We start from the raw sequence: 24,311 nt of genomic DNA, 5'->3' as shown, positions 1-24,311 counted from the left end.
AATTTCATGCTTGCATCACCATTTGAACTGTTGAAATAAGAATCGTCTGATAGAAATGGCGTCCATCTGAAAAAATGGCCGCCATCTTGAATTTTGGCGTTTCTAACATTTTATTTCAAAAGAGTGTCCCTTAGAGAGTATCTGTACCAAATTTCATGCTTGCATCACCGTTCGCACTTTTGAAATAAGAATCGTTTGATAGAAATGGCGTCCATCTTTAAAAATGGCCGCCATCTTGAATTTTGGCGTGTCTAACGTTTTATTTCAAAAGAGTGACCCTAAGAGAGTATCTGTACCAAATTTCATGCTTGCATCACCATTTGAAAGATTCTCTTGAAATTTTACAGTTATCTGCTCCACTACTAAACCAGGGTGAAGCTTGGCTCCACTTAAACTCACTTTTGGGCACTTGGAGAGCAGCACAGGACAAAGAGAGATGTGAGTTAGCTTTCTGCGAACCAGGTCTGTGTCAAATACCCATGATTAGCTTCTGCTAACATGCTTAGTAAGGTGCTCTTGAGCCTCTACCACGTAGAAACGTGATGTTACCGGTGGTTGCTGGGCTAGGGAGTGTGTTCATGTAACTTCAGTTGGAGGCTGTGGGAGTGTGCTGCTGCTAGGACTGAGCCAGACTGAGATTGCGATTGCGATTGCGATAACCTCTTTTGCGATTACGTAATTGCATGTGCTGACATTGCAATTGCGATTGCGATAATCATGCAGCCCTAATCTTTGTGCTTTCTTTAGCCCTGTTGCCTCTCGTCTACAGCCTGGTACTGCCAGCATGTACTTAGGAATCTGTCAAAATTAAATTATATTAAACTGATAGTACAGGATGATGCACGTACAGATAACACAGGAATTAAAGCCAAAAATAGATTTTTTGGGAAATATCTTGACTGAAGCCCTATCATATTCCCCCTCATTTAAAAAAAAAAAGTTATGATCTGCAATTTTAATTTGCGTTTGTTTTAGGGCTGCAACTAACGATTATTTTTAGTGTTGACTAATCTATCAATTATTTTTTCGATTAGTCGATTAATCACGATTATTTTGAGTTTCAACCTAATTTGGCCTTTAAAAGGTGCAGACCTTTATAATTCAACCTGTGTTTTGCATTTTTACTGCATTTACCCAGAGTTAGGTTCTCGCCTCTGATTGGTCAGCCTTGTGTCACGTTTGTTTGTTTGTTTGTCTTTATTTCATTCATGATGACGTGAAAAAATATAAGTACTAGGCTATACAAAAAATAAATAGGCTAAATCTCAAACTGAATGAAGCAGGTAACAGGGAAATGAAGTTGTTGTACGCAGTGTTGGACAGAGCGCTTATTAGTGACTTTGGGCTTGTTTTCCAATGTTTATTTGCTCATTGGGGCTTTGCTCTCTGTATGATCCCGTCTGACTCTCCCCCAACTCTCCATGACAACGCGTTAAGTTTCGTTTCTCTACATGCGCTACTTCCACTTTGCTCATGCACACTCCGCCCCTCCTCCTCCCCGCTGAGTGTTACCGCTGCAGTGTGAGCTTGAGAGTGATAAATTTCCTCTCTTTTCAAAAGTTAGGGGAATTTTTTACACTAGTTTGTCGCTTAGATCCTGAAAAACTGTTGGTAACAGAGAGTGAAGGAGACTCTCTAGATCACGTTATCAGACGCTAAACTCCGGGAGCTGACAGGCTCCGTCAGAGCCTCCGTCAGCGCACAGCGCTCTCTGGAAGCGGAGATTTTTCCTCATCAATATTCCGCACGTATGAACTTAGTGATCTTTTCCCATAAAGGTATCCAATAACACAGCACCTCATGGTGTGAACTGAAGTTACAAATGAGTATTACCCCGTGGTATTTGATTTCACCATGTGACAACCACAATAAAAACAATAATACGACGCGTCGACTATTAAAATTTGCGTCGATGATTTTTTTTCGTCGACGTAGTCGATTATGTCGACTAATCGTTGCAGCCCTAGTTTGTTTTGTCTTGTTTTGTTTTACACACCAGGCCATTAATTAAATGTTGAGTGATGATGCCCACAGTATTTAACAGGAGCCATATTTCTCCCAAAAAAGCACAACACATAAGTATATTTATTTAAGATTTAAATAAGATTTATTTAAAATTCATTATACTTACTATATACTTCCCTAAATATTTTCCTGGAAATATGAAGTGACTGCAAGAAGCACTACTTGACAAAACATGTTATATCTTTTATGTAACTTTAAAAGAAGACAACAAAAAAGCTTCTTAAATAAAAGCGAAGAATAACAACAGACATGCCTGTGTTAACATATCAGGGTTATTATAGTTAACAAAAACATTTTTGTTGAAAAATAAAAACGAGGCTTTACATAAAACAATGACTAAAATTCTTCAGTGGGTTTGTAAAACTTACTTAAATAACATAAAATGAAAGAGAAAATGTCTTTAGTTTTTGTCTTAATCAATCTGTGTCATACATAAACTCGTTTCTTTTACCGATCAGGAGAGCTGACAGGCTGCCAACACTCCTGAATATGGAGGGAGTCTCCCATTTTTTAACTCTTCCTCCAGCTGGTCTCCCAGCTTGTTATTTCTCCTGATTATCCCCCAACTTTAAGTTTGCTCCTGTGAGCTCTGATATTTTTCTAAGTCAAATCAAATCCTGTACTTGGACGTTATATCGAAAAACTCAAAAACCACCCATCCCTCTCTCTTAGTTGGAGTTAACTTTAGAGGGGCTCTAATTTCATAGACCAGGCGCAAGCGCAGGCGCACCTGCCCTGCGCCGGCCTTTGCCAGGGCGTGACCAGCAAACTTTGCAAGTTTCCTGCAGTGCCAAGAGAGGCGCAGTCAAGGTGCAGAGGAGCACAGAGCTGCGCGTCCACGCCTCCCTCCGCGCAAATGGCAGAGAGGGAGAAGTAAAGCCGTGAGTGGGTTTAACACAGCTGAGCGCTGTTTTCACCAATCAAATGAGCGCCTCTCCTCGCCTTTAAATGCCCTGCGGCCGAAGCGCAGTTTCTGATTGGTCTGAGTGATCCCCAGCACCGCGGAAACAGTGCTGGTAGCGGAGACGGTCAGAGCCGCTGTCCCTGAAGCAGGAGAATGGACAGCGGGGCACATCGGAGGACATGAAGCGCGTCACCGTGTGGGCCAGGTCCCAGGACAGATTTAATCTGTTCCTTTGTTATTAATAGGAGTACAAAATTAGGAGACGGTTACACAGCTGGCTTATCCATTCAGAATACTTTTGATCCACCTGCACTCCTGGTTTGTCATCGCCAAATAGCAGAACCTTTGGTGATATATTGTATACTCTCCCAGTGTCTCCACCTCATCCTCCGAACAATAATGTACTCCATCTTTTTAGATCACGTTAAAAATAAAGACTAAAACAGAGAAATATGGGAAATCACGGGTAAATCCTGAGTGACACACATTTATTTTGTCTCTTTTTTTCTTCGTCTTTTCTCTCCCTCTTTTCTTTGAATTAAATAAAATGAGAGAACCAGATATATACTCTGTATCAGATGTTAAAGCTGTTTATTGTTTAATTGTAAGATGTGCATCAAACTTCCAGTTGCTGTCAGGTTAACTTTCCATTGTGACAAACGGCTTTAATCTGACATCAGAAGTGACCGGACAGTTAATATAGATATAAATGTATATGCTGGTTCAGACGGTTACATTAAATAGTGATTACTGTGATTGTTAATTGCATAAAAAATGTGCCTGACACTCTGGAAACCTGCCTCTGAGGCGTTGATGACATGTGCGCACACGTGCGCCTGTCACCAAATTACAGCTGCGAAGGGTGCGCTCTGCCTTGCGCTGGGAATAGACCAAATTGGAGCTGGCGAGCTTTCAGTGCACTTTTTTGGCACAAAATTGTCACTGCGCCAACATGAATCTGCTGACACCTCCCCCTGGTGCGCCGTCAACTCCCCCTGGCGCGCAGTCACACCCAAACGGTCTACCAATTGTCAGCGCACGGCGGTGTGCTGCACGAAATTAGCACTGTGCAGGGTGCGCCAGGCTTGCACCCCCTATGCTGCGCCACGAAATTAGAGTCCAATGAGTTGATGAGTTAAACTCTTGCACTGGTTAAAAAGTTGATTCATCCTGTGGTTAGCCCTTATATCCTGACTACCAGTAATTCAGATTTGTCCTCTGTGGAGGACATTTTAAAACCTAAATATCTTCCACTTACTTCACTACTACTGAATAAATTCCTAATGCTCCTCAGGACATTTGGGGCTTTTCAATGATACCAAATGTAAAGGGGTGGGGCTTTGGTACCTTTCTCTTTTTCATTAAGGAAAATGGCATCCATCAGTGCAAGTGCTATTTATGGGAAGAGGAAAAGTAAGTGTATAAAACTTTTTAATAAGCAAATTTTGGCTTGAAATTTTGGTGGCATATTTTATATGGAACTCTCAACAACACATTTGAACATTGTCTTAATAATTTTTACTGTATTTTAGCATTGTAATTAAGTGTTTAAAAATTGTCCTCTGTAGTGGACATTTGTAGTGATTTACTTCGTTTTGTTCTGTCTTTTTCAAATGACAAGAAAGGGACTCATTCTCAGAAGCAGAGAGAATTTTACTGCCAATTGTTGATGGAAACTCAGATATTGAGTTGTCTGATAAAGATCAAGATGCATAGGCAATGGAAAATGATTCAGAGAGCTCTGAGGATGAAATTCAGGCAGGGCAAGCAGATGCAGAGGAGTCAGATGAAGCAGACCGGTCCACATCTAAGTTCAGCCGGCATCAACTGTGGAGCAAGAATCCAAAGAACACCTTCAGTTTGTATTGTAGAAAAGGTCCAAGAAAGACAGAAGGTTTGTCCAGGTGTCAAGGCCCCTTACGATTGCTGAGTTCAACACCAACATGCCATCCATCTTCCAGAAATGGAGACAAATACATATGCATCAAGGTGTCGCAGATCTGGCTGCAAGGGCAAAACATATTTAATGTGCTCAAAGTGCAAAGTTTTCCTTTGTGTTTCCAAGTTAAGCTTGTTCTTATATTTACTTTTTGGTATTTTCTTTGGCATGAAATGATTGCCATCAAGGTTCAGTTTCACATGTACGGCGTTCTGATGTCCACTGTAGTAGACACATAATATCTGAAATATAAAAAACTTTTTTTTCCCAAAATATGTGTTCAGTATTCTAATAACCTCACAAAGATTGGGGAATCTTAAAATCTTTGTGATTGGACAATATTTTTTTTCCTGGTATTCAGGAGGATATGCTCGACATGCTCTAATGTACATTGTTACATTGAGTAACATTTGTCTTTAGCCCTGGTTCTCCTGGCCTCATAGAAGTGTAGAACTTCATGTTGCAGTAAAAAATCAGTCCACATTGAGCAAAAATGTGACAGAATTTAACACCTTAAAGTGTGTTGTATATACTCGCACCTTATTTGAAAAAAAATCTTAAGTCAGAAAATCAGAAAATTCAATTTTCGTTTCTCTATTTTTGAGTGAATTACAGCTTTTAAATTTTGTTACACTGCATAAAGACATAATTGAGTTACATCAGCCGATAGCCACGGTTTTCCTAAATCAGTACAGGTGCTGCACTTCACTTCACAGAAAAAATGAGACCACAGTGAGCAAAAATATGACAGAAGCAAAAAACGCTCAGAGAGTGCTTGGGAATTTTAAGCAGGCTTCAGCCCTAAAACACGATTTGAATGGCCAGTGTGACTGCAACTGCGCCGTGCACGATTCACTTCTCTGCTGTGGGACGCTTCAGAGAGGTGGGCTTTGGCACGGTTTACTTCATGCATGAGCACAAGCACGTGGACAGGGCGTGTGATCCATGACTTAGAATTACCGCGAGCGCACCTCTCGACAATCATTGTAAACAGAGCGGGGTGTTAGAGGGCTGTGTCAGGCCAAAACAACTTGGAGTCTAAAAGTCCCCAAAAGTTGTAGCAGTGCTCTCTGTGTCTCATTTTGCTGACTCTAATGAGACTGCGCTTCATGTAAACAGACGCTTCACGTGTGCGTGTACACCACAGCGCTCTCTCCTCTAAACAGGAGAGCGTGCAGGTGGAGAAGACTGACTGAGCCAGTGAATTATTCGGGGCTAAGGAAAAAACATTCGGGGCTGAAGCCCCGGATGCCCAGGCCAGGAGACGCCTATGCTAAGAAGTAACAGAAACTCCCACAGACCCTACCTTTAGGATAATTTCTTGACTTTAATCTAAGACTTTATTACATCTGTGAACTTAAAACATGAAGATTTTTCACTTTAATTTTAACTTAATATCAAATACTACATCCTTTAAGATATCATAATATTACAAGTTTAATGTTAACCTAGTATATCATATATTTATTTTTGCTACTCTAAACTTCAGCATAAATACTTGTTTGGATGGGAATAGAGTACAGATCGCCTTTTTCTACACTGATATCATACATTAAGACTTTTTAATAACTTTTTGTCCCTAACCCCTTAACAGGAACAACATCTTTGCAATAAACTGATTAAAAAACAAAGATTTGATTCCTTTAAATCTCACTATTAGCACATTCATAGCACACTGTGAATTTGTTAAAGCCTGCAATAATGCATTCTTATGTGAAGACCTATGAAATGAGCTCACTTTTGGAGCCAGCCTCAAGTGGCAGCCAGAGGAACTACAGCTTCTTTCTTTGACAAATTTGCATTAGCTTCATTTTGAAAGGCAGAGCTTGTTCTGCGTTTAATTTTTACAGTCAGAGGAGAACCTGAACATGCCGTCTTATAAAAGAGGTGAAGAGGATGAGCCAGAGGGATAAAGCGAGTGTCAGTGCTCTGAGCGAAAAGAACATGATGGGCAGATTACACAATGAACTGGATAAAGACATTAACTGAGAGAAGGACAGGAAAGAGGGAGAAACTGTGACAGAGACAGAAAGAGAAAGTGAGCAATTACTGAGACATTAGAGGACAAATCTTCAGGAAGAATGGAAGGTAATGATAGAGAGAGAGAGAGAGAGAGCGAGAGAGAGTGTTTGTAGAGAAGAAGAGTCGCCTCTCCTCACAGGTCTCCAGGTTCTCCTCCACGTTGCCCGGAAACTGTGGCAATGGCTGAACTGCTCTGACTAAACAGACATTGATTAGTGAAGCAACAGCCCTGTTAAAAGCTAATAGGCAGGACACTGTCTTAATCAGCATGCCTCTGTTAACTCCAAAATAAATCATTTTTTTTACTCTGATTGCTGCTCTACAACCAACTGCATCTATAAATGTATGAATCAGGAGATTTACTTACTTTACTATAAGAGGCTGTTTAGCTCCCGCTTGTCTTTCTTCTGTTCTTCTGTCCTTTTTCTGTCTGACAGTTAGGCTCTAGTGTCCACCATCACTACAAAATTAATCACAGAAATCGTTTTCTGCAGAGAAAAACACAGATGTCCCTTCTCACTGCCAAAATTCATCAGCTGGTGTGGTGTTGTCATAGAGACTTAGATGTGCCGACAGCTTTTGAGAGCTGTCATCTGCCACAATGGAGAGGCTCTGACAGGACGATCCAACTAAAGGAAAACTGTCAGAGTGAAGTTACTGATGCCGTCACAACCTACACCACCACATGAAACACAGATTTTCACTCTACTTTGTATAAAATCAGAAGAAAGATGTGCTCTGATCCTAACATTCAAACCATCAGGATGAGGAGCAGAGAGACAACACCAAACATGTCAGCATTGATCCAAGAAGAGCTACATGAGTTAAACATGAGCACAACTGGCTGAAAGATGTGACTGACAACAGTGATGCTGTAAGGGTCTGAATGAATGTAACACTTCTAAGTAGTGAAAAAGAATAAACCAGAATTAGAAATATAATATTTATCCCAAAGGGGAAATTGGTGTTACTATAGCTTTTCACACAGTACAGCAGCTGGAAATAATCTAGAATCACTGACTTCACACCAAACACAAGGCGTTACAGAAGAAAACAAAATTCAACGAATCACAAAAACACTTTTCAAGAAACACTGCAGTATGTTTATAACCCACTGAAATGTTAGAAAACTCTGACATAAAAAAACTAAACATGCACCAATCGATCGGCCTCGATTTCCTTCATTTTGGGGAAATCGGTAATTGGTCAGTCCTCACATGTGAAACCGATCCTCTCTGCCGATCTCCTCTGCCTCTGCAGAGGTCTTATTTTTTGCTCTGCCAGACTTAGACCCGCCCACCAGGTAACCGTCTTCACGCGCATGCATCAGGTTCCCAGGTAACAGTCACGCAGAGCATGGTGAAGCCTAGTATGTCGTCCATCTGGGAATACTTTACGGTGAAAGAAATGAGCCAAGGCTCGCAGTCTGTAACTTATGCAAGACTGACATAAGTCGTGGTGGGAGCGCAGTCAAAACGTTTAATACCACGAACCTTTTTCGCCACCTAAGAACCCACCACCCTGCAGAATATGCGGCGTTTGAAGCTAGCACTCAAGCTAAGGCTAAAGCTAAAGCTAGCAGGAGCACGGAGGCGGACGGTGGCCCATTGTTAGCGCTCATGAGCAGTGCAAAGAGCAAAGCTACAACGAGGAGAATTATGGAGTTCATGGCAATGGACGACCAGCCGTTCTCGGTCGTTGAGGACCAAGGATTCAAAAACCTGATGCAGCACTTTAGCCCACGGTATAATTTGCCGAGTCGGAGGTATTTTTCGGACGTTGCATTACCGGAGTTGTTCGACAAAGTTCTGAAACACACCCGCAGCCTGCTAGACGCCGGCGCAAAGACACTCAGCTTTACAACAGACATCTGGACATCTGATGTAAGTTTAATGTCGATGTTGAGTCTTAGTACGCAGTGGCTAGATGAACAGTTTGAACGTCATAAAGTGCTTCTGCACTGCAAAGAACTGTCGGGATCACACACTGCTGCAAACTTAACAAACTTAGAGTTTGTGGCGATGTTGGGTCAGTGGGGAATCAAGCAGACGAGAGTTCACGTTGTTTTACGGGACAACGCTCGTAATATGGCCAAAGCTCTGGATGATGCCAGCTTGAAAAGTTTGCCCTGCCTGGCGCATACGCTGCAACTCGTTGTGAACGAAGGACAACTAGCTCAGCGCAGCATCGCAGATATTGTGGCAACAGGGAGGAGAATAGTTGGACATTTTAAGCATTCATCGCTCGCTTATTCCCGTCTCTACGACATTCAGACACTGTTAGGACAGCCCAGGAAGCGACTGCAACAAGACGTTTCAACAAGATGGAACAGCACGGTCTACATGCTGCAGTCGCTGATTGAGCAGAGATGTGCTATTAGCGTGTATGCTGCAGAGCATGAGTTACCAGCCACACTCACTGCACTCCAGTGGGAGCTTATGGACAATGTGTTGACCATCCTCACACCTTTTGAGGAACTCACGAAGGAGATCAGCTCGTCATCAGCAACAGCAGCAGAAGTCATCCCAGCCATTACTGCACTCAAATGGCTTTTGGAGAGGCAAGCAGACACAGACCGTGGTGTGGGTACAGCCAAAGCCACACTGTTGGAGGCTGTTGTGAGAAGATTCAGCAACATCGAGCAAGAGCAACTTTACAGCTTGGCCACTATTCTCGATCCAAGGCAAGTAACTATAAAATATTGTATTTTCTAGCCCTAACAAATATAGTCTACATCTGCATTTACAAAACCACAATGATTGACCCATTTTTCTTTGTTTATTTAAAACAAGGTACAAGAATCGGTACTTCTCAGAAGAGGTGAAGGATGAAGTGAAACTGCTCCTTTCGGCCAAACTTGCAGAGGGAGAGACCAGATGTACACCTTTGGATGAAAGACCTGTTGCAGAAACATCCACGGAACCGGGACCTCCTGACACAGATGCACCTGCAGCCAAAAGGTGAAGTCTACTGTTTGCAGTCCACAATGAAATCCTGAAGGAGAACATTGAGAAGGAGCAACAGCTAGTCAGTGCTTCAGCCATTCAGGTACAGAACTACCTTTCTGAAGTTCCCATCGACAGAAGCCATGACCCATTGGCCTGCTGGAGGCTCAATGAAAGTTGTTTCCCTCATCTTGCTCTACTTGCTCAAGCCTATCTCTCTGCCCCATGCACAAGCACTGAAAGCGAGCGCCTGTTTAGCTTGGCTGGACATGTTGTAAATGAGAAAAGAAGTTGCCTTTCTGGTGAAAAAGCAGAAATGCTTTTGTTTATCAAGAAAAACCTGCCACTAATGTACAAGTGACTGTAGTAAATCTGTAAGAACAACTTAACTATGACATGATAATCCATGTTATTCCCTACAGTTGACTTTTAGAAATATTACACATGCGACACTGTAATTTTTTGGAAAATGTTTGACTCTTAAGTCTTTTTCCTACAAGCTGTTATTACACATGCTACACTTGATTTTTTTTGGAGAATGTTTGACTCTTAAGAGTCTTTTTCCTACAAGCTGATTCAAATTATTTCAAGGTTTATATATATACACTTAAATCAAGGTTTAAGTTTTGCTGTTAGTTTGTCTTGTAGATAATTATTTTATTAACTATCTCAAGCCTTGCGATTTTCTTTATTTATAATAGCAAAATACTGCTGTGCACTTTATTTTTGGTAAGAGGCTCAAGGAGGGCCTTCAGTGTAACCTGTTACACAAGTATTGTTTATTTTTTTAAATTTGGAAAATGAAAGACTTGTTTGGACAGCAATATTCACAACTTTTTCTTTATATTTGTTTATGTGCAGTCAAAACATCCAATTTGTATTGTTTACAGTATTTTTCAATAAAATAACATTGGAACATTGAAAGTGTGTGCTATTGATTACAAAAAGAAAAATCGGTATCGGCAAAAATCGGTATCGACTGGTCAGACTTTTCAAGGATCGGTGATCGGCCAGAAAATTGTGATCGGTGCACCCCTAAAAAAAACACTGTTTTATTCAAGAAACTGGAGTCCAGGATATGGAGGACTCGCGACTTTAATCAAACTTGTGCTAATGACTCAGTCTTAAACTTGGACTCATGCTTTGGCTGGATAATGAGCGTAGCTAATAGTAGCATTTAGAGAGGATCCAGGACATATCTATTGCTTTGTTTACAGCAGAGCAGATTTTAAAGGATATATGACACCTTACAGACACCGGGCAGGACTTGTGTGTCCAGCAGTTCAGATGTAGTTAGTGGTGCCTATGGAGCTGGCCAGTGGATGTGAATATTTGAAGACATTTTATGAACAAATCAGGACAGATTTTAAACAATGATATGGTTTTAAAGAGAATTTGCTTCTTCAAAAAGCAGATTAATTTACTTTTTGTGTTTATCCAGAGTTTCTTTAGCTGTAGCCGTTTTATTTCAGGGTATTCTCCCTGTGTGTTTGAAAGTTAAAGACATATCCTGATTCAGCTGACAGATTGTAGAGACGTGTGCGTGTGTGTGTGTGTGTGTGTGTGTGTGTGTGTGTGTGTGTGTGTGTGTGTGTGTGTGTGTGTGTGTGTGTGTGCGTGTGCGGATCTACCAGGGTGGCATGGGGTGGCAAGTGCCACCCTAAAATAAACCCTTGCCACCCCTACTGCCACCCCAACTGGCAGTAATGAACTGATAGAAAAAATGAACAGTTACGAGCAGGAAGTTCCGATGTCCGACGACAGTGAATGTAGCACGGGAGAGCGCTAGAGCCACAGGCCGAGACTTATGTGTTGGGAGAGGCGAGCGAACACACAGTTAGTCTATGGACGCGGAGCGAGAGAGAGCCAGTCGGGAGTCGAGGAGGAAGGCACGAGGAAAGAGGTAAAAACCACCTGCCGCTCACCCGAATAACGGCATTGTGTGTGTGTGTGTGTGTGTGAGTGTAAGCCATGCCACAGGCTGAAAAGACGTTCACAGGAAGAAAAATCAGAGTCCAAAGGGACAGTGTTTCTGCTAAAAACCCATCGAACCAAAACCAGCCCTATGCGTCTCGCTCGCATATAAACACAGACACAGTGATCCACACGTTATAGCTCATAAACACAGTTAATATTGATTTAGTATCTGTAAAGGGTAACCTTGTAAATTTACTTTGAATCTCACAGAAATGAAGAGAAAAGGGAGCCTGTACACTTTTTTCAAGGTCAGAGAAACACAAAATAAGGTACGATATGAGGTGGAAGGAGAAAGAGAGGATGAAGACAAGGTGGAAGGAGAAAGAGAGGAAGAAGACAAGGTGGAAGGAGAGAGAGAGGAAGAAGACAAGGTGGAAGGAGACAAAGAGGAAGAAGAGAACGTGGAAGGAGAGAGAGAGGAAGAAGACAAGGTGGAAGGACAGAGAGAGAAGGAGACAAGGTGGACGGAGAAAGAAAGGGTGGAGACAAGGTGGAAGGAGAGCACCACCAAAATCAGATGGCAAAGAGACAGGGAAGTGAAAGGGAAATGACAGTGCCTGAGCCAGCACCAGCGACCTCCAGTAGAGCTGGTCCCCATGGTATGGAAATTGTTCCTACATAATTTACCAAGTTACATATGACAATTACCGAAATTCACATTTTGCTGTCATTTGATTTAACAGCTATTGTTTAGACTTTTTAAAATAAATATTCATGTTTGCTTAAATTTAAGTACTTCGTAAATGTTAAAATGTAAATGTTAAAGTAGTCAGATGGTAACAGAATATTAATATTTTGTGTACATTGTATTTTAGATCTATTGCTCAGTTTAAAGTCCAAAATTGAACATACCAAAAATATTCTCCCTGGCTAAAATGTTAGTATGTATGTTTACACAGCCTAATGGATATAATGAATTGTTTTAAGTTGTTATATTTTGGTGCAGATTCATTATAGTAGTGAACCTTCTCCCCTCCATCTTCTAGATTTATCAAAGTCCAGAGGTGAACCACCGACACAGCCAAAGAGGGAAAGTTTTCCAAAGACTCTTCAGGGAGGAGCCAGGAGAAGCTTCCACAGTGAGTGGTACCAAGCTAACCTCTGGTTAGAGTACTCTCAGTCCAAGGACGCAGCACACTATTTTTCCTGTCGTCATTTCTCCCTTCCAGAAGCTTCCAAGACTGTGTTTACTTCATTAAATGGATATCGAAATTGGAAAAAAGCAACAATGAAAGACAGTGGTGCTGCTTCTCTGACTATGAAGCAGTGTTTTTGCTGTTCTTGTTTTTTCATAGCTCTTATTTTTTGTATATTACAGTACATACACAACTTGTATGAACTTAGTTACAAAATGTTGTAGTTTTTTTGACTGGAAGCTTAACGTAGTCATGTGGGACCTCTATTCAGGTTTAATGTGATTTTGATGTTAATGCAAACAATAAAAGCAATGTCCAGTCCCTTGTTTATGTGCCATGACCTACTGATTTCCATTGTTTATTTATGCTGCTGACCTTATTACAGTCCATTAGGATAGATTTTTCTTATACAAATGCTGCTTACATGTGGAATGTATAGTATGTTCAAAGTTATGTACCAAATAAATTGCCTATTTCTCATCAAAGTCCGATAACTGCTTCAGTTTAAAGGCATATGATGTAGGTTGCCACCCTGAAAAAATTCCTGCCCCCCTCTTGCCACCCCATAAATATTTTTCTAGATCCGCCCCTGTGTGTGTGTGTGTTTAATTTTTTAAAGGTACACATTTTCCTGATTTTAATTTGGATTTTAAACTGTTGGAGACAAAATGAGAAAAAATCTAGGAAATCGCATTGTAGAATTTTTATAGAAGTTGAGTGTAAATTATGGTGGAAAATAAGTATTTGGTCAATAACAAAAGTTCAACTCAATACTTTGTAACATAACCTTTGTTTGCAATGACAGAGGTCAAAAGTTTCCTGTAAGTCTTGACCTGGTTTGCACACACAATAGCTGGTATTTTGGCCTATTCCTCCATGCAGATTTTCTCTAGGGCTATAATGTTTTGGGACTGTCGCTGGGCAACATGGACTTTCAACTCTCTCCCTGAATTTTTTATGGAGTTGAAGTCTAGAGACTGGCTAGGCCACTCCAGGACCTTGAAATGCTTCTTACAGAGCCTCTCCTTTGTTGTCCGAGCAGTGTGTTTGGGATTGTCATGCTGGAAGACCCAGCCACGTTGCATCTTCAATGCTCTCATTGATGGAAGGAGGTTTTTGCTTCATATCTCACCTTTACTTGTTCCTAGGCACCACCCTGTTGGATGTGGCTGCCTGTTGCAGCGGCTCTGTCTTCTTTGTCCGTTTCTTGCAATTTTTTCATCTCTTTTTTATCATTTTTTTTGCATTTAGAGAGGATCATTGCATTGTATGGCTCATTTGTTGGTTGTGGACACCAAATTGGTTTTGTCTTCAGTGATATTTTTACTATTTTTGCTCCTGTTTGTCTTGAGATCCTACATGTAACCATGGCCACATTCTTTACATGTAAAATCAGCTGTTAGCAGCCTGTAGCATGTCAATGCTGACTGGCTCAAGGCCTGGTGATTTCCCACAAGGGGAGAGGAAGGAGGTGAGGACGACATGCTGGTTCTCAGGTGTGAGCTAAGAAGTGATGACATTGACCTGTCCTATTGGAAATGTAAGCTCTACGACCAATAAGATGGACAAGCTAGCCGTGCTAACCCAGCAATAGAGGGAACACAGAAGTAGGGCTGGGGGATATGTCGAGTATACTCGATGTATCGCGGGCTTTTGTACGTGAGATGTATAAAACCGCTATATTGCAACCATCGAGTATAAACAGAAAACAGTTGATAGAACATAAATCTCTCAGGTGATTCGCTCGTTTCACTCTCTGCTGCTCAGGCGGTGCTCCTCTCACAGCTAGCACCACGCTCCCCGCCCACCCAGAAAAATTCTCCTATGTATGTGTGTTATGATATTGAGAGAGGAGAGATGAAAGTCGCTTGCACATCTCAGTCTCGGGTTGCAGGTTCCCAGGGCTTGTTTTCTAGAGTGTACTTGCTTATTTGGGGTTGCTTTGCTGCCTGTATGATCCCTGATTCTCTTCCAACTCCCCACAACAAGAAACAAACACGGCATGTTTTTAACTTTCCCTTTCACTTTTCTGCGCACTCTGCCTCACTCTCTGAGTGCTGTTTGGTCAAAGCAATCAGCTGTGCGCTGCTCGAAACATGACAGCAGATGAGTTTGATGCAATTTTACAGCTGAATACCAAAATACTACAAACTGGGATATCATCAGAAGACAACCCCAAATCCAATAAAATCAAAACAGACCCCAGGCTCAAAGACTGAAGTCACTAGGGTCCTTTCAGCAAGACTAACATTATGCAGGTAGCTGATTGATTTCCTTTGTTACAACCGACCCACTCCCGGGTAGGTTGTAACACATGCTGTGGTAAGTTGTAACAGACACAAAAAAAAAGGCAAAAAAACAAAAACACTGATGGTTCTCCAGTGTTTTGCTGTGCTGCTGCTAAAGTTGCTCCTATCCACATGAAAACACAGCAGCTGATTTATATATGTGTGTGTGTGTGTGTGTGTGTGTGTGTGTGTGTGTGTGTGTGTGTGTGTGTGTGTGTGTGTGTTTGTGTGAATGTGTGTGTGTGTGAGAGAGAGAGAGTTTGTGTGTTTGTATGTGTATGTGTATTATTCACTCACTAATTTGCCCACACTAAACAAAAGCTGGCCGGGAAACCTCAGTGACTCATACCTCTCTGATAGGGAGCGAGCATCAGCCCCAACTCTCCTTTATCTCCAAATACAGTTGCTCTGCTGCTGCCACTCCACTGGCGATCAGCTGTCTGTACAAACAAACCAAACACACAGAATTATACAGCCCGCCCCCCCCCCCCCCCCCCCCCCCCCCCCCCCCCCCCCCCCCCCCCCCCCCCCCCCCCCCCCCCCCCCCCCCCCCCCCCCCCCCCCCCACCCCCTTTTTTTTTTACTTTTACTGAGTGTGTGTGTGAGCAGACAACATTCAGTCTGCATTCATCCCCTACAGGAGCAGCCTCTGCCACACACACACCTGGCTGTAACATAAACATATTAATATAAAGATAATAGGATTTGCTTTGGAGTTTTTTTTTCCTTCACCTGCCTTGTTTTCAGGTCCTCTTTGTTCTGAAAAGTTTCATTTTTCATTAGTTATAAGAGGTTAAAAACAAGGAAAAACAAGGTTTTTGTTAAGGTTTTAAACCAGTTGTTTGAGTTTGGACCCAAAAGCAAGGAAGGGGCAGAGAAGGCAATTTCAGAACTTTTATTGTGTAGTGGTGCTGGGGAGATTCCCTTTGTCCTAAGTCCTAAGTGTGGGAGAGCTTGGGCGGCAAAGCAGGAGGTACAGGGAGGCACTTGGAAAAAAAGAAGAAAACAGCAATTAGCTTTAGCTAAAGCTCAAAAGGTAATCCAAAATCTGGAATTTTCCAGAAGGCAACCCAGGTACCACGTGAAGCAGCCGGAATACTCTGGCACTGGTCTTCTCTCTCCCCAGAGCTTAAAGAGCAGGGGTCCATTTCACAAAGCAGTTTCAATGAACTCTGAGTCTAATTCTGAACTTTGAGTTGATCTACTTTGAGATAGAAAACTCTGAGTTTTCAGTTTCAGAACAGTTGATTTGAGTTAGTTTAATCAACTTGGAGTAGTTTCACCTAGGGATAAGCATGTGCAGCCCAACCATAAAAAGCCAGCATCAATGGAGCCAAGATTCAATGATACACCATGGCAACAGAGAGGAGAAGGGACACGTTTTTCACCCCAATTCAAATAGAAATTTTAATGCGTGCATATGAAGAGTTCAAACATAGAAAAAAAGAGCAACACAGCCTCAGCTGCAAAAAAGAGAGGGAGGCAGCATGGGAGAACATTGCTGCTTGGGTAAATGTGTTAGTATATATGTAGTCTTTTGCAATCTCAATAACATAACGGGGACAATCTGTTTAAATTAAATAAATTAAACTTATTTATATGTGCATAGTAATTAGCTTAATTTATTTTAGATGCAATCCTATGGGGCTGAAGCACACTTGGTAGTAGCTAAGAAAGAAATATAATAAAATTGTTCAAGCAGATAAAATCTCAGCATTATCTCATGTGTTTAGGGGGGGTTACCTCATCTTTATCATGCTTCACATTGTAGAGTAAATATTAAGTGGCTGTTTGTGCAGTGGTTTTGTCCCAATAATAATGATGTTTTCACACACATAAATGGCTTTCTCATTAATATCACATTGGTCTCTAATTTTGTGTGGCGCAGCGCAGGAGGCGCAAGCCTAGTGCACCCTGCGCAGTGTTAATTTCGTGCGGCACACCTCCGTGCGCTGCCAATTTGACAATTTGGTAGACTGTCTGCGCAGGGATGGGTGTGACGGCACGCCAGGGGGAGTTGACGGTGCACCAGGGGGAGGTGTCGGCAGATTCATGTTGGCGCAGTGACAATTTTGTGCCAAAAAAAGTGCGCTGAAAGCCCGCCAGCTCCAACCTGGTCTATCCCCGGCGCAAGGCGGAGCGCACCCTCCGCAGCTGTAATTTGGTGACAGGCGCACATGTGCACACACATGTCAACAAAGCCTCAGAGGCAGGTTTCCAAAGTGTCAGGCACATTTTATGCAGTAAACAATCACAGCAAACACTATTTAATGTACCAGTCTGAACCAGCATATACATTTATATCTATTTTAACTGTCCCGTCACATCTGATGTCAGATTAAAGCTGTTTGTCATAATGGAAAGTTAACCTGACGGCAGCTGGAAGTTTGATACACATCTTACTATTAAACAATAAACAGCCTTAACATCTGATACTGAGTATATATCTGGCTTCTCTCATTTCATTTAATTCAAAGAAAAGAGGGAGAGAAAAGACAAAGAAGAAAAGAGACAAAATAAATGTATGTCACTCAGGATTTACCCGTGATTTCCCATATTTCTCTGTTTTAGTCTTTAGTTTTAACGTAATCTAAAAAGATGGAGTCCCTGATGGAGTAAGGAGGATAAGGCGGTGACCAGTGGTGTATCCAGGACATTTTTACTAGGGTGGCCAGGATGGGACACAAAGTGTCTGGGGTAGCCTTGGTATCACGGAATTATTCTCTCTCTCTCTCTCTCTCTCTTACACACACACACACACACACACACACACACACACACACACACACACACAGATAAATATATATATATATATGTATATAAAATTGGGTAAATTGTTTAGTTTACTATCAGTGTTTACTTAAATCAAGTTTATCCTCTACTACTTAACTTTGTTTTGGTCTTCAGTGTAAGATTAAGACATTTGATTGTTTATGCCATCACTTTTGTTACACTTTGTTTTATTTTTTCAGCCATTTGCTCATTAGTGTTAACAGTAATACTGAATACAGATTTTTGTTTTACTGTTAGATCATTTTTTCCCATACCTCTTCCCTCCTATATGTATCAATTTAATTATCCCCCACCTTACACACACTCAAACACTGCCACTACATCCTCACGCTTAATTAAATTAATTTACTGCCACACAAATTGTTGGCAGTGGAAAAGTAGCATGTTTGTGTTGACGTCTTATTCTACAGTTGACATGTGGTGGTTAGCTTAATTGCTGGTTCTGCATATCTGGTAGTCCCCTGTATGTGGGCTCTAGGATTTGTGTTTAAAGTCACTGAAGTTGACAGAAACTTCGCCTTGGGTTGGCACAGTAGGCATCTGAACACACAACTTTTCCCCGTTTTTTTTTTTTTTTTTTTTTTTTTTAATTTACAAAAACTCATCGATTTAGGTTGGTGACTGCTCTGGCTGCTCCTCTTCTCCTTCCTTTTCAGCCATCTCTCAGTGAACTGAAGTGGGTGTGTGTGTGTGTGTAAATGCAGTGAAGTTGCAGGCAGGGATTGTTGAGTGACGACTTCAACGGTTCTTCCGCTTTTATTGGTTGACACAGACATAGCAGCGTTTGAAGATGGCGTCAAAGTCTGATCCTTACAAGTGTGAGATGAGACTGTAGGAGAAAGCTCTGCTTCAAGCACATCAACAGGAATCATTTTAAAATGTTCAATGTAACTTTTGCGTTCGCTACCCCGGTACATGACCAAAAAATCAGCGAAGCTATTGAGACGTTCTTTCTTTTTGTAAACGACACAACCACGTTGTTACTGAAAAATGTAGTTAAACTACTAACGATGCTATTTGATGTTAATGCCCAACACTGTAAATTACCATACCTCTCAATTGTCTGAATCCGTTTTTATCAAGTTACATTGAATGTTGTCTTGGTCCTGTTTTGCCGGAGCTGTAGGTGACACGGAGATGCAGTGTGCTCATCTCATGGCTCTACTGATCCCAGACCTGCATGGTCACTGGAAAAAGCTCCGCTGATCAGAAATCAGCTCACTGCAGCCTCAGTCCGACCATATTGTGGAAGTTAAAAGTGTAAAACTGACTTAAGATCAGTCAGTCAGCCATCACCATTGATTGACAGCATTTCTCTTGTTTCTTGTGTTGACGAACTTGGCCAACTACCTATCAGATCTGGGGTGGCCAAAGGGGTGGCCAATGAGTTTTCAGGGGCGGCACCGGCCACCCCAGGCCCTAAAATTGCCACTGGAGGAGACACCGGGAGAGTATACAGTATATCACCAAAGGTTCTGCTATTTCGCGATGACAAACCAGGAGTGCAGGTGGATCAAAAATATTCTGATTGGATAAGCCAGCTGTGTAACTGTCTCTTAATTTTTTACTCCTATTAATGACAAAGGAACAGATTAGGGTCCCGGGAGCTGGCCCACACGGTGACGTGCTTCGTGTCCTCCGATGCGCCCCGCTGTCCATTCTCCTGCTGCAGGGACAGCGGCTCTGACCGTCTCTACTACCGGGTCTTTCCAGCACACTGTTTCGGTGGTGCTGGGGATCACTCAGACCAATCAGACGCTGCCCCTTGGCTGCAGCGCATTTAAAGGCGAGGAGAGGCACTCGTTTGATTGGTGAAGACAGCGTTCGGCTGTGTTAAACCCACTCACGGCTTTTCTCTCCCTCTCTGCCATTTGCGTGAAGGGAGGCGTGGACGCGCTCATCTGCGCCTTGACTGCGCCTCTCTTGGGAGGTGAGCCTGTGCTTGCACCTGGTCTAGGAAATTAGAGCTCATAGATTGCCAAATGTTAAATATAAACTTTGGTCATTTTTTTTTCTTGTAGAAAAACTTCATACTTGCAACCTTAATCATTCACATTTAATATTCACAGTGATAATTTTGGACTTTAAAAACTTTTTAAGAATTACATTATTTAGATAAATCAACCATATTTATAAAAAATAATGTGACTGTATGAATTAAAAACAAAAAAGGTTTACTTACTTGTTTACTTAACAACTCAATGAGCAATTTGGTCCGACATATAAAAATTTGTTTGAAACATTTTATCTGTCATATAATCAACAATTATCATGAACCAGAAAGGCAATGTTCCAGCATGAACAATTAACATTACCAACCTTAGACAGAAGGGAAAACATTAGTCAGCGCAACAAAGTGCTACAAGTTATTTGAGAGGGGTCCAGCTGCAGACCTCCACTCTCAGCTGGCTAACGGCAGCTCCAACATGAATCGGAAGCCAGCTCCAATGTGAGACGGATGTGACGTAAAACTGTTCCCTTTTTTGAGTATTACACATCTGATTGGCTATTCCACCTCCAACTCCTCCCCCTCTGACATAAGACAATCATATTGGCCCTCATTTATCAATCTTGTGTAGGAATTTGCGCAGGTCTTGCTGTAAAAATCAGTTTATGGCAACGTTCACGTGTGATTTGTGAAACGTGTGTACCAGGGTCAATCATGGCTTACGCCTGATCAGTTGTTGATAAATGCGGCGGCTGAAAACAATCGTAATTTACATAACATGCCCCTAAATATTCAAGGTTCAGCTGGCCGAACACACAGAGTTTACGACATGGAGGGACGCATTACGGGCAAAAAGGAACTTCTCCATGCCGGTAATCAACAACACCATAGCAACAGGTGGAGAGGAAATGACACCCCATTGTTTGGCAGTCGGAAAATTGAGCGAATCAGAAAAAAAATCGCCTGCAAGTAAGTCACTGCAGTAATTCAGCGGCGTGGATACTCGGATTCTTGGCAGGGGAACAAGGGGGTTGGTATCCGTGGTTTACCATGAACAGGGACATGCCGGTGGTGGAGCTGATGAGGGTGTTGTGGGCGTACTCCACCCAGGGCAGGTGGGTGGCCCAGGAGGAAGGGTGGCGGGCGGTAATGTAGCGCAGTGCGGACTCGAGGTCTTGGTTGGCCCGCTCCGTCTGCCCGTTGGACTGGGGGTGGTGCCCCAACGTCAGGCTCGACACCGCCAGACAGAATGCTTTCCACACTTGCGATGTGAACTGGGGTCCTCTGTCCGAAACAATGTCCTGTGGAATTCCGTGCAATCTGAAAACATAGGAAACCAGTAAATTGGCGGTCTCCAAGGCAGAGGGTAGCTTAGGGAGAGGGACGAAGTGAACCGCCTTGGAGAACCGATCAACAATTGTCAAAATAGTGTCGTTACCTCCCGACAGTGGTAACCCAGTCACAAAGTCCACGGCGATGTGGGACCAGGGGTGGTGAGGAATTGGTAGGGGCTGGAGTAGCTCCGCCGGGGGCGATGAGAGGTCTTTCCTTGGGCGCAGACAGAGCAGGTGGCGATGAAGGTCCGTACGTTTGCCCCCATAGATGGCCACCTGAACCACTGCTGAATCAGGGACAGAGTTCGTTTTATTCCAGGGTGGCAGGCTACCCGTGATGCGTGCCCCCAGGTGAGCACAGATGAACGAAAGTCGGGGGGAACGTAGAGACGGCCGGGGGGACATCCTTCCAGCGCTGGCTGCGTCTGGAGAGCCTCCTTCACCTCCTCTTCCAACCGCCACCGGACGCCACCGGACGCCTACCACGCAGGACGCTGGGAAGATGGTTTCCCCAGCCCCCTCCTGGCAGAACAGGGCGTCGGGCTTCACGTTCTTCAGTCTTGGGCGCTATGTGAGAGTGAATAAACAACACCCACCGGGCCTGATGTGAGTTCAACCGACGGGCCAAGTGCAGGTACGAGAGGTTCTTGTGGTCTGTCCACACTATGAAAGGCTGGGCGGCTCCATCCAGCCAATGCTGCCACTCTTGAAGAGCCAGCACCACCGCCAGGAGCTCCCAGTTCCCCACGACATAAATCCTCTCCGCTGGAGAAAGGCGTCTGGAGAAGAAGGGGTGGAGCTTGTTGTCCTTGATGTTCCTTTGAGAGAGTACGGCCCTGACCCCTGAATCCGAGGTATCAACCTCGACCACGAACTGCCGCTCAGGATCTGGGTGGACAAGAATCGGAGCATTAATGAATTTATTTTTTAACTCTTGGAAAGCTAAGTTTGCTTCAGGTGACCAGGTGAAGTTTTGTTTTACAGATGTAAGTTTTGTTAACGGTGCTGCTATCTGGCTGTAACCTCTTACAAAACGTCGGTAAAAAATTGGCGAAACCCAGGAAACGCTGGAGCTGCTTCCGGGAGATGGGGACCGGCCAATCCCTTACCGACTGCACCTTAACTGGGTTGGCTCGCAGCTGTCCTTCCTCAATAATGTTACCCAAGAAGCTCGTGGAGGAGACATGAAATTCACATTTTTCAGCTTTAACAAATAGTTTGTTCTCCAACAGTCTCTGAAGCGCATCCCTCACATGACCAACATGCTCTTCTATGGAGCTAGGAAAAATCAGTATGTCGTCTAAGTAGACAAAAACCACATGATTAAGCAGGTCTCTGAGCACATCATTCACTAAACACTGAAACACCGTGGGGGCGTTAGTCAAACCAAAAGGCATAACTAAATATTCGAAGTGCCCTAAGTGCGTGTTGAAGGCAGTTTTCCATTCACCCCCCCCCCCCAATGTGTACCAGGTGATAAGAGTTCCTGAGATCTAGCTTGGTAAAAATGCGGGCAGAATGGAGCGGCCTGAAAGCCGAGTCAATCAATGGGAGGGGGTACTTATTTTTTACAGTGATTTCGTTGAGACATAAATAATCGATACATGGGCGAAGAGTTTTGTCATTCTTCTTAACAAAGAAAAATCCCGCCCCTACTGGTGAAGAAGAGGGGCGGATCAACCCCCCCGCAACCAAGTCGGTTATATACCTCTCCATAGCCTCTCTTTCAGGCTTGGAGAGGTTGTATAACCGCTTGGTCAGGAGGGGTGATCCAGGTAACAAGTCTATTGTACAGTCATATGGGTGGTGAGGAGGAAGCGTGCTGGCTGAGGATTTGCTGAACACCTCCCTCAGATCATGGTATTCTGCTGGGACATTACTTAAATTGATTTCCTCGGCCGGTGTCTGGAAGGGGAGAGCTGACCGAAGGCAGTCGGCGTGACAGTACTAGCTCCATTTACGCACTGTCCCAGTTGTCCAGTCCACGTGGGGGTTGTGTCTTTTCAGCCAAGGGATTCCCAACACAACTGAATTAAGAGGAGAGTTTATTACATATAATTCCACATGCTTGTGGTGGTTGCTGGAGAGGACTAGTTTGACTGGATCAGTGCGATGTGTGACAATCTCTAATAGCTTTCCATCGATGGCCAACACCTCTTTAGGTGTGGCCAGTTTGTACTCAGGTAAGTTGTGTTGATTTACATAGTCACGATGTACAAAATTATCATCCACTCCTATATCCACCAAAACCTCGACGGGGAGGGTGTGTTGTGCAGTGTGAACAGTACCGTGTATCAGGATGCGGGATGACGAGGAGGAAGAGATTCAATTCACCAATGATCCTCCATTCCCTGGTGAGCCCTTCCTTTTGGCACCTCCATACACCGGCCGATGAAATGTCCTCCCTGGCCACAGTAGAGACAGAGGCACTCCACCATGCGCCTCTGACGCTCCGCGGGAGAGAGACGCACTCGACCCAGCTGCATGGGCTCCTCCACTGGAGCTGCTGGACCTCCTGAGGACGGGCTGGTGAGTGAGGGATCTCATGCAGGCGCTAGGGTGGTGGACGTCTTCTCCTGCCTCTCCCTGAGTCTCTCCCTCTTGTAGTTATCAAGTCTAATCGCTAAATCAATAAGGTTATTAAGACTCCCGCATTCCTCCCTGAGAACCAATTCATCCAGGATGATGCTACTCAGCCCCCTCTTAAATATTGCCTGTGGCTCTAAATCCCCCCACCTGCTTTCTGCTGCTAAAATGCGGAAATCAAGGGCGGATTGCGAAACTGAGTGATTACCTTGCTGCATGTCTAACAGGTGTCCGACGGCTTGTCTCCCCTTTATGGGACGGTTGAACACCCGCTTCATTTCATTTATGAAATGTTGATAATTAGACAGCAGGTTAGCGTGTTGATTAGAAATGGCTAGAGCCCAAGCAGCCGCCTGACCTGTTAACAGGCTCATGACAAAAGCTATTTTAGCATTACCGGAGGAATATGTGAGA

The 24,311-nt window shown here is 43.3% G+C and overlaps 1 protein-coding gene across 3 annotated transcripts in view; it reads left to right on the top strand.

The window, feature by feature from the left end:
* Window positions 1-24,311, top strand: part of lrrc75a (leucine rich repeat containing 75A) — a 150,782-nt gene that overhangs the window by 14,000 nt on the left and 112,471 nt on the right. Inside the window, exon 1 of one of the 3 annotated variants that reach the window (XM_074678973.1) lies at window positions 11,628-11,738. The exons of the other annotated variants lie outside the window; for them this stretch is intronic. Coding sequence (XP_074535074.1) covers window positions 11,643-11,738 — 96 coding nt within the window. The 5' untranslated portion in view covers window positions 11,628-11,642. Of the gene's footprint in view, window positions 1-11,627; window positions 11,739-24,311 lie in introns of those variants that run through there. 3 annotated transcript variants of the gene reach the window in all.

The sequence above is a fragment of the Halichoeres trimaculatus genome, unplaced genomic scaffold, assembly GCF_033239565.1.
Source record: "Halichoeres trimaculatus isolate MK-OKI-2021-1 unplaced genomic scaffold, fHalTri1.1 fHalTri1_scaffold_9, whole genome shotgun sequence".
NCBI classification, from domain to species: domain Eukaryota; kingdom Metazoa; phylum Chordata; class Actinopteri; order Labriformes; family Labridae; genus Halichoeres; species Halichoeres trimaculatus.
The sequence above is the reverse complement of the archived record's forward strand: the minus strand, read 5'-3'. Positions and strand labels throughout refer to the sequence as shown.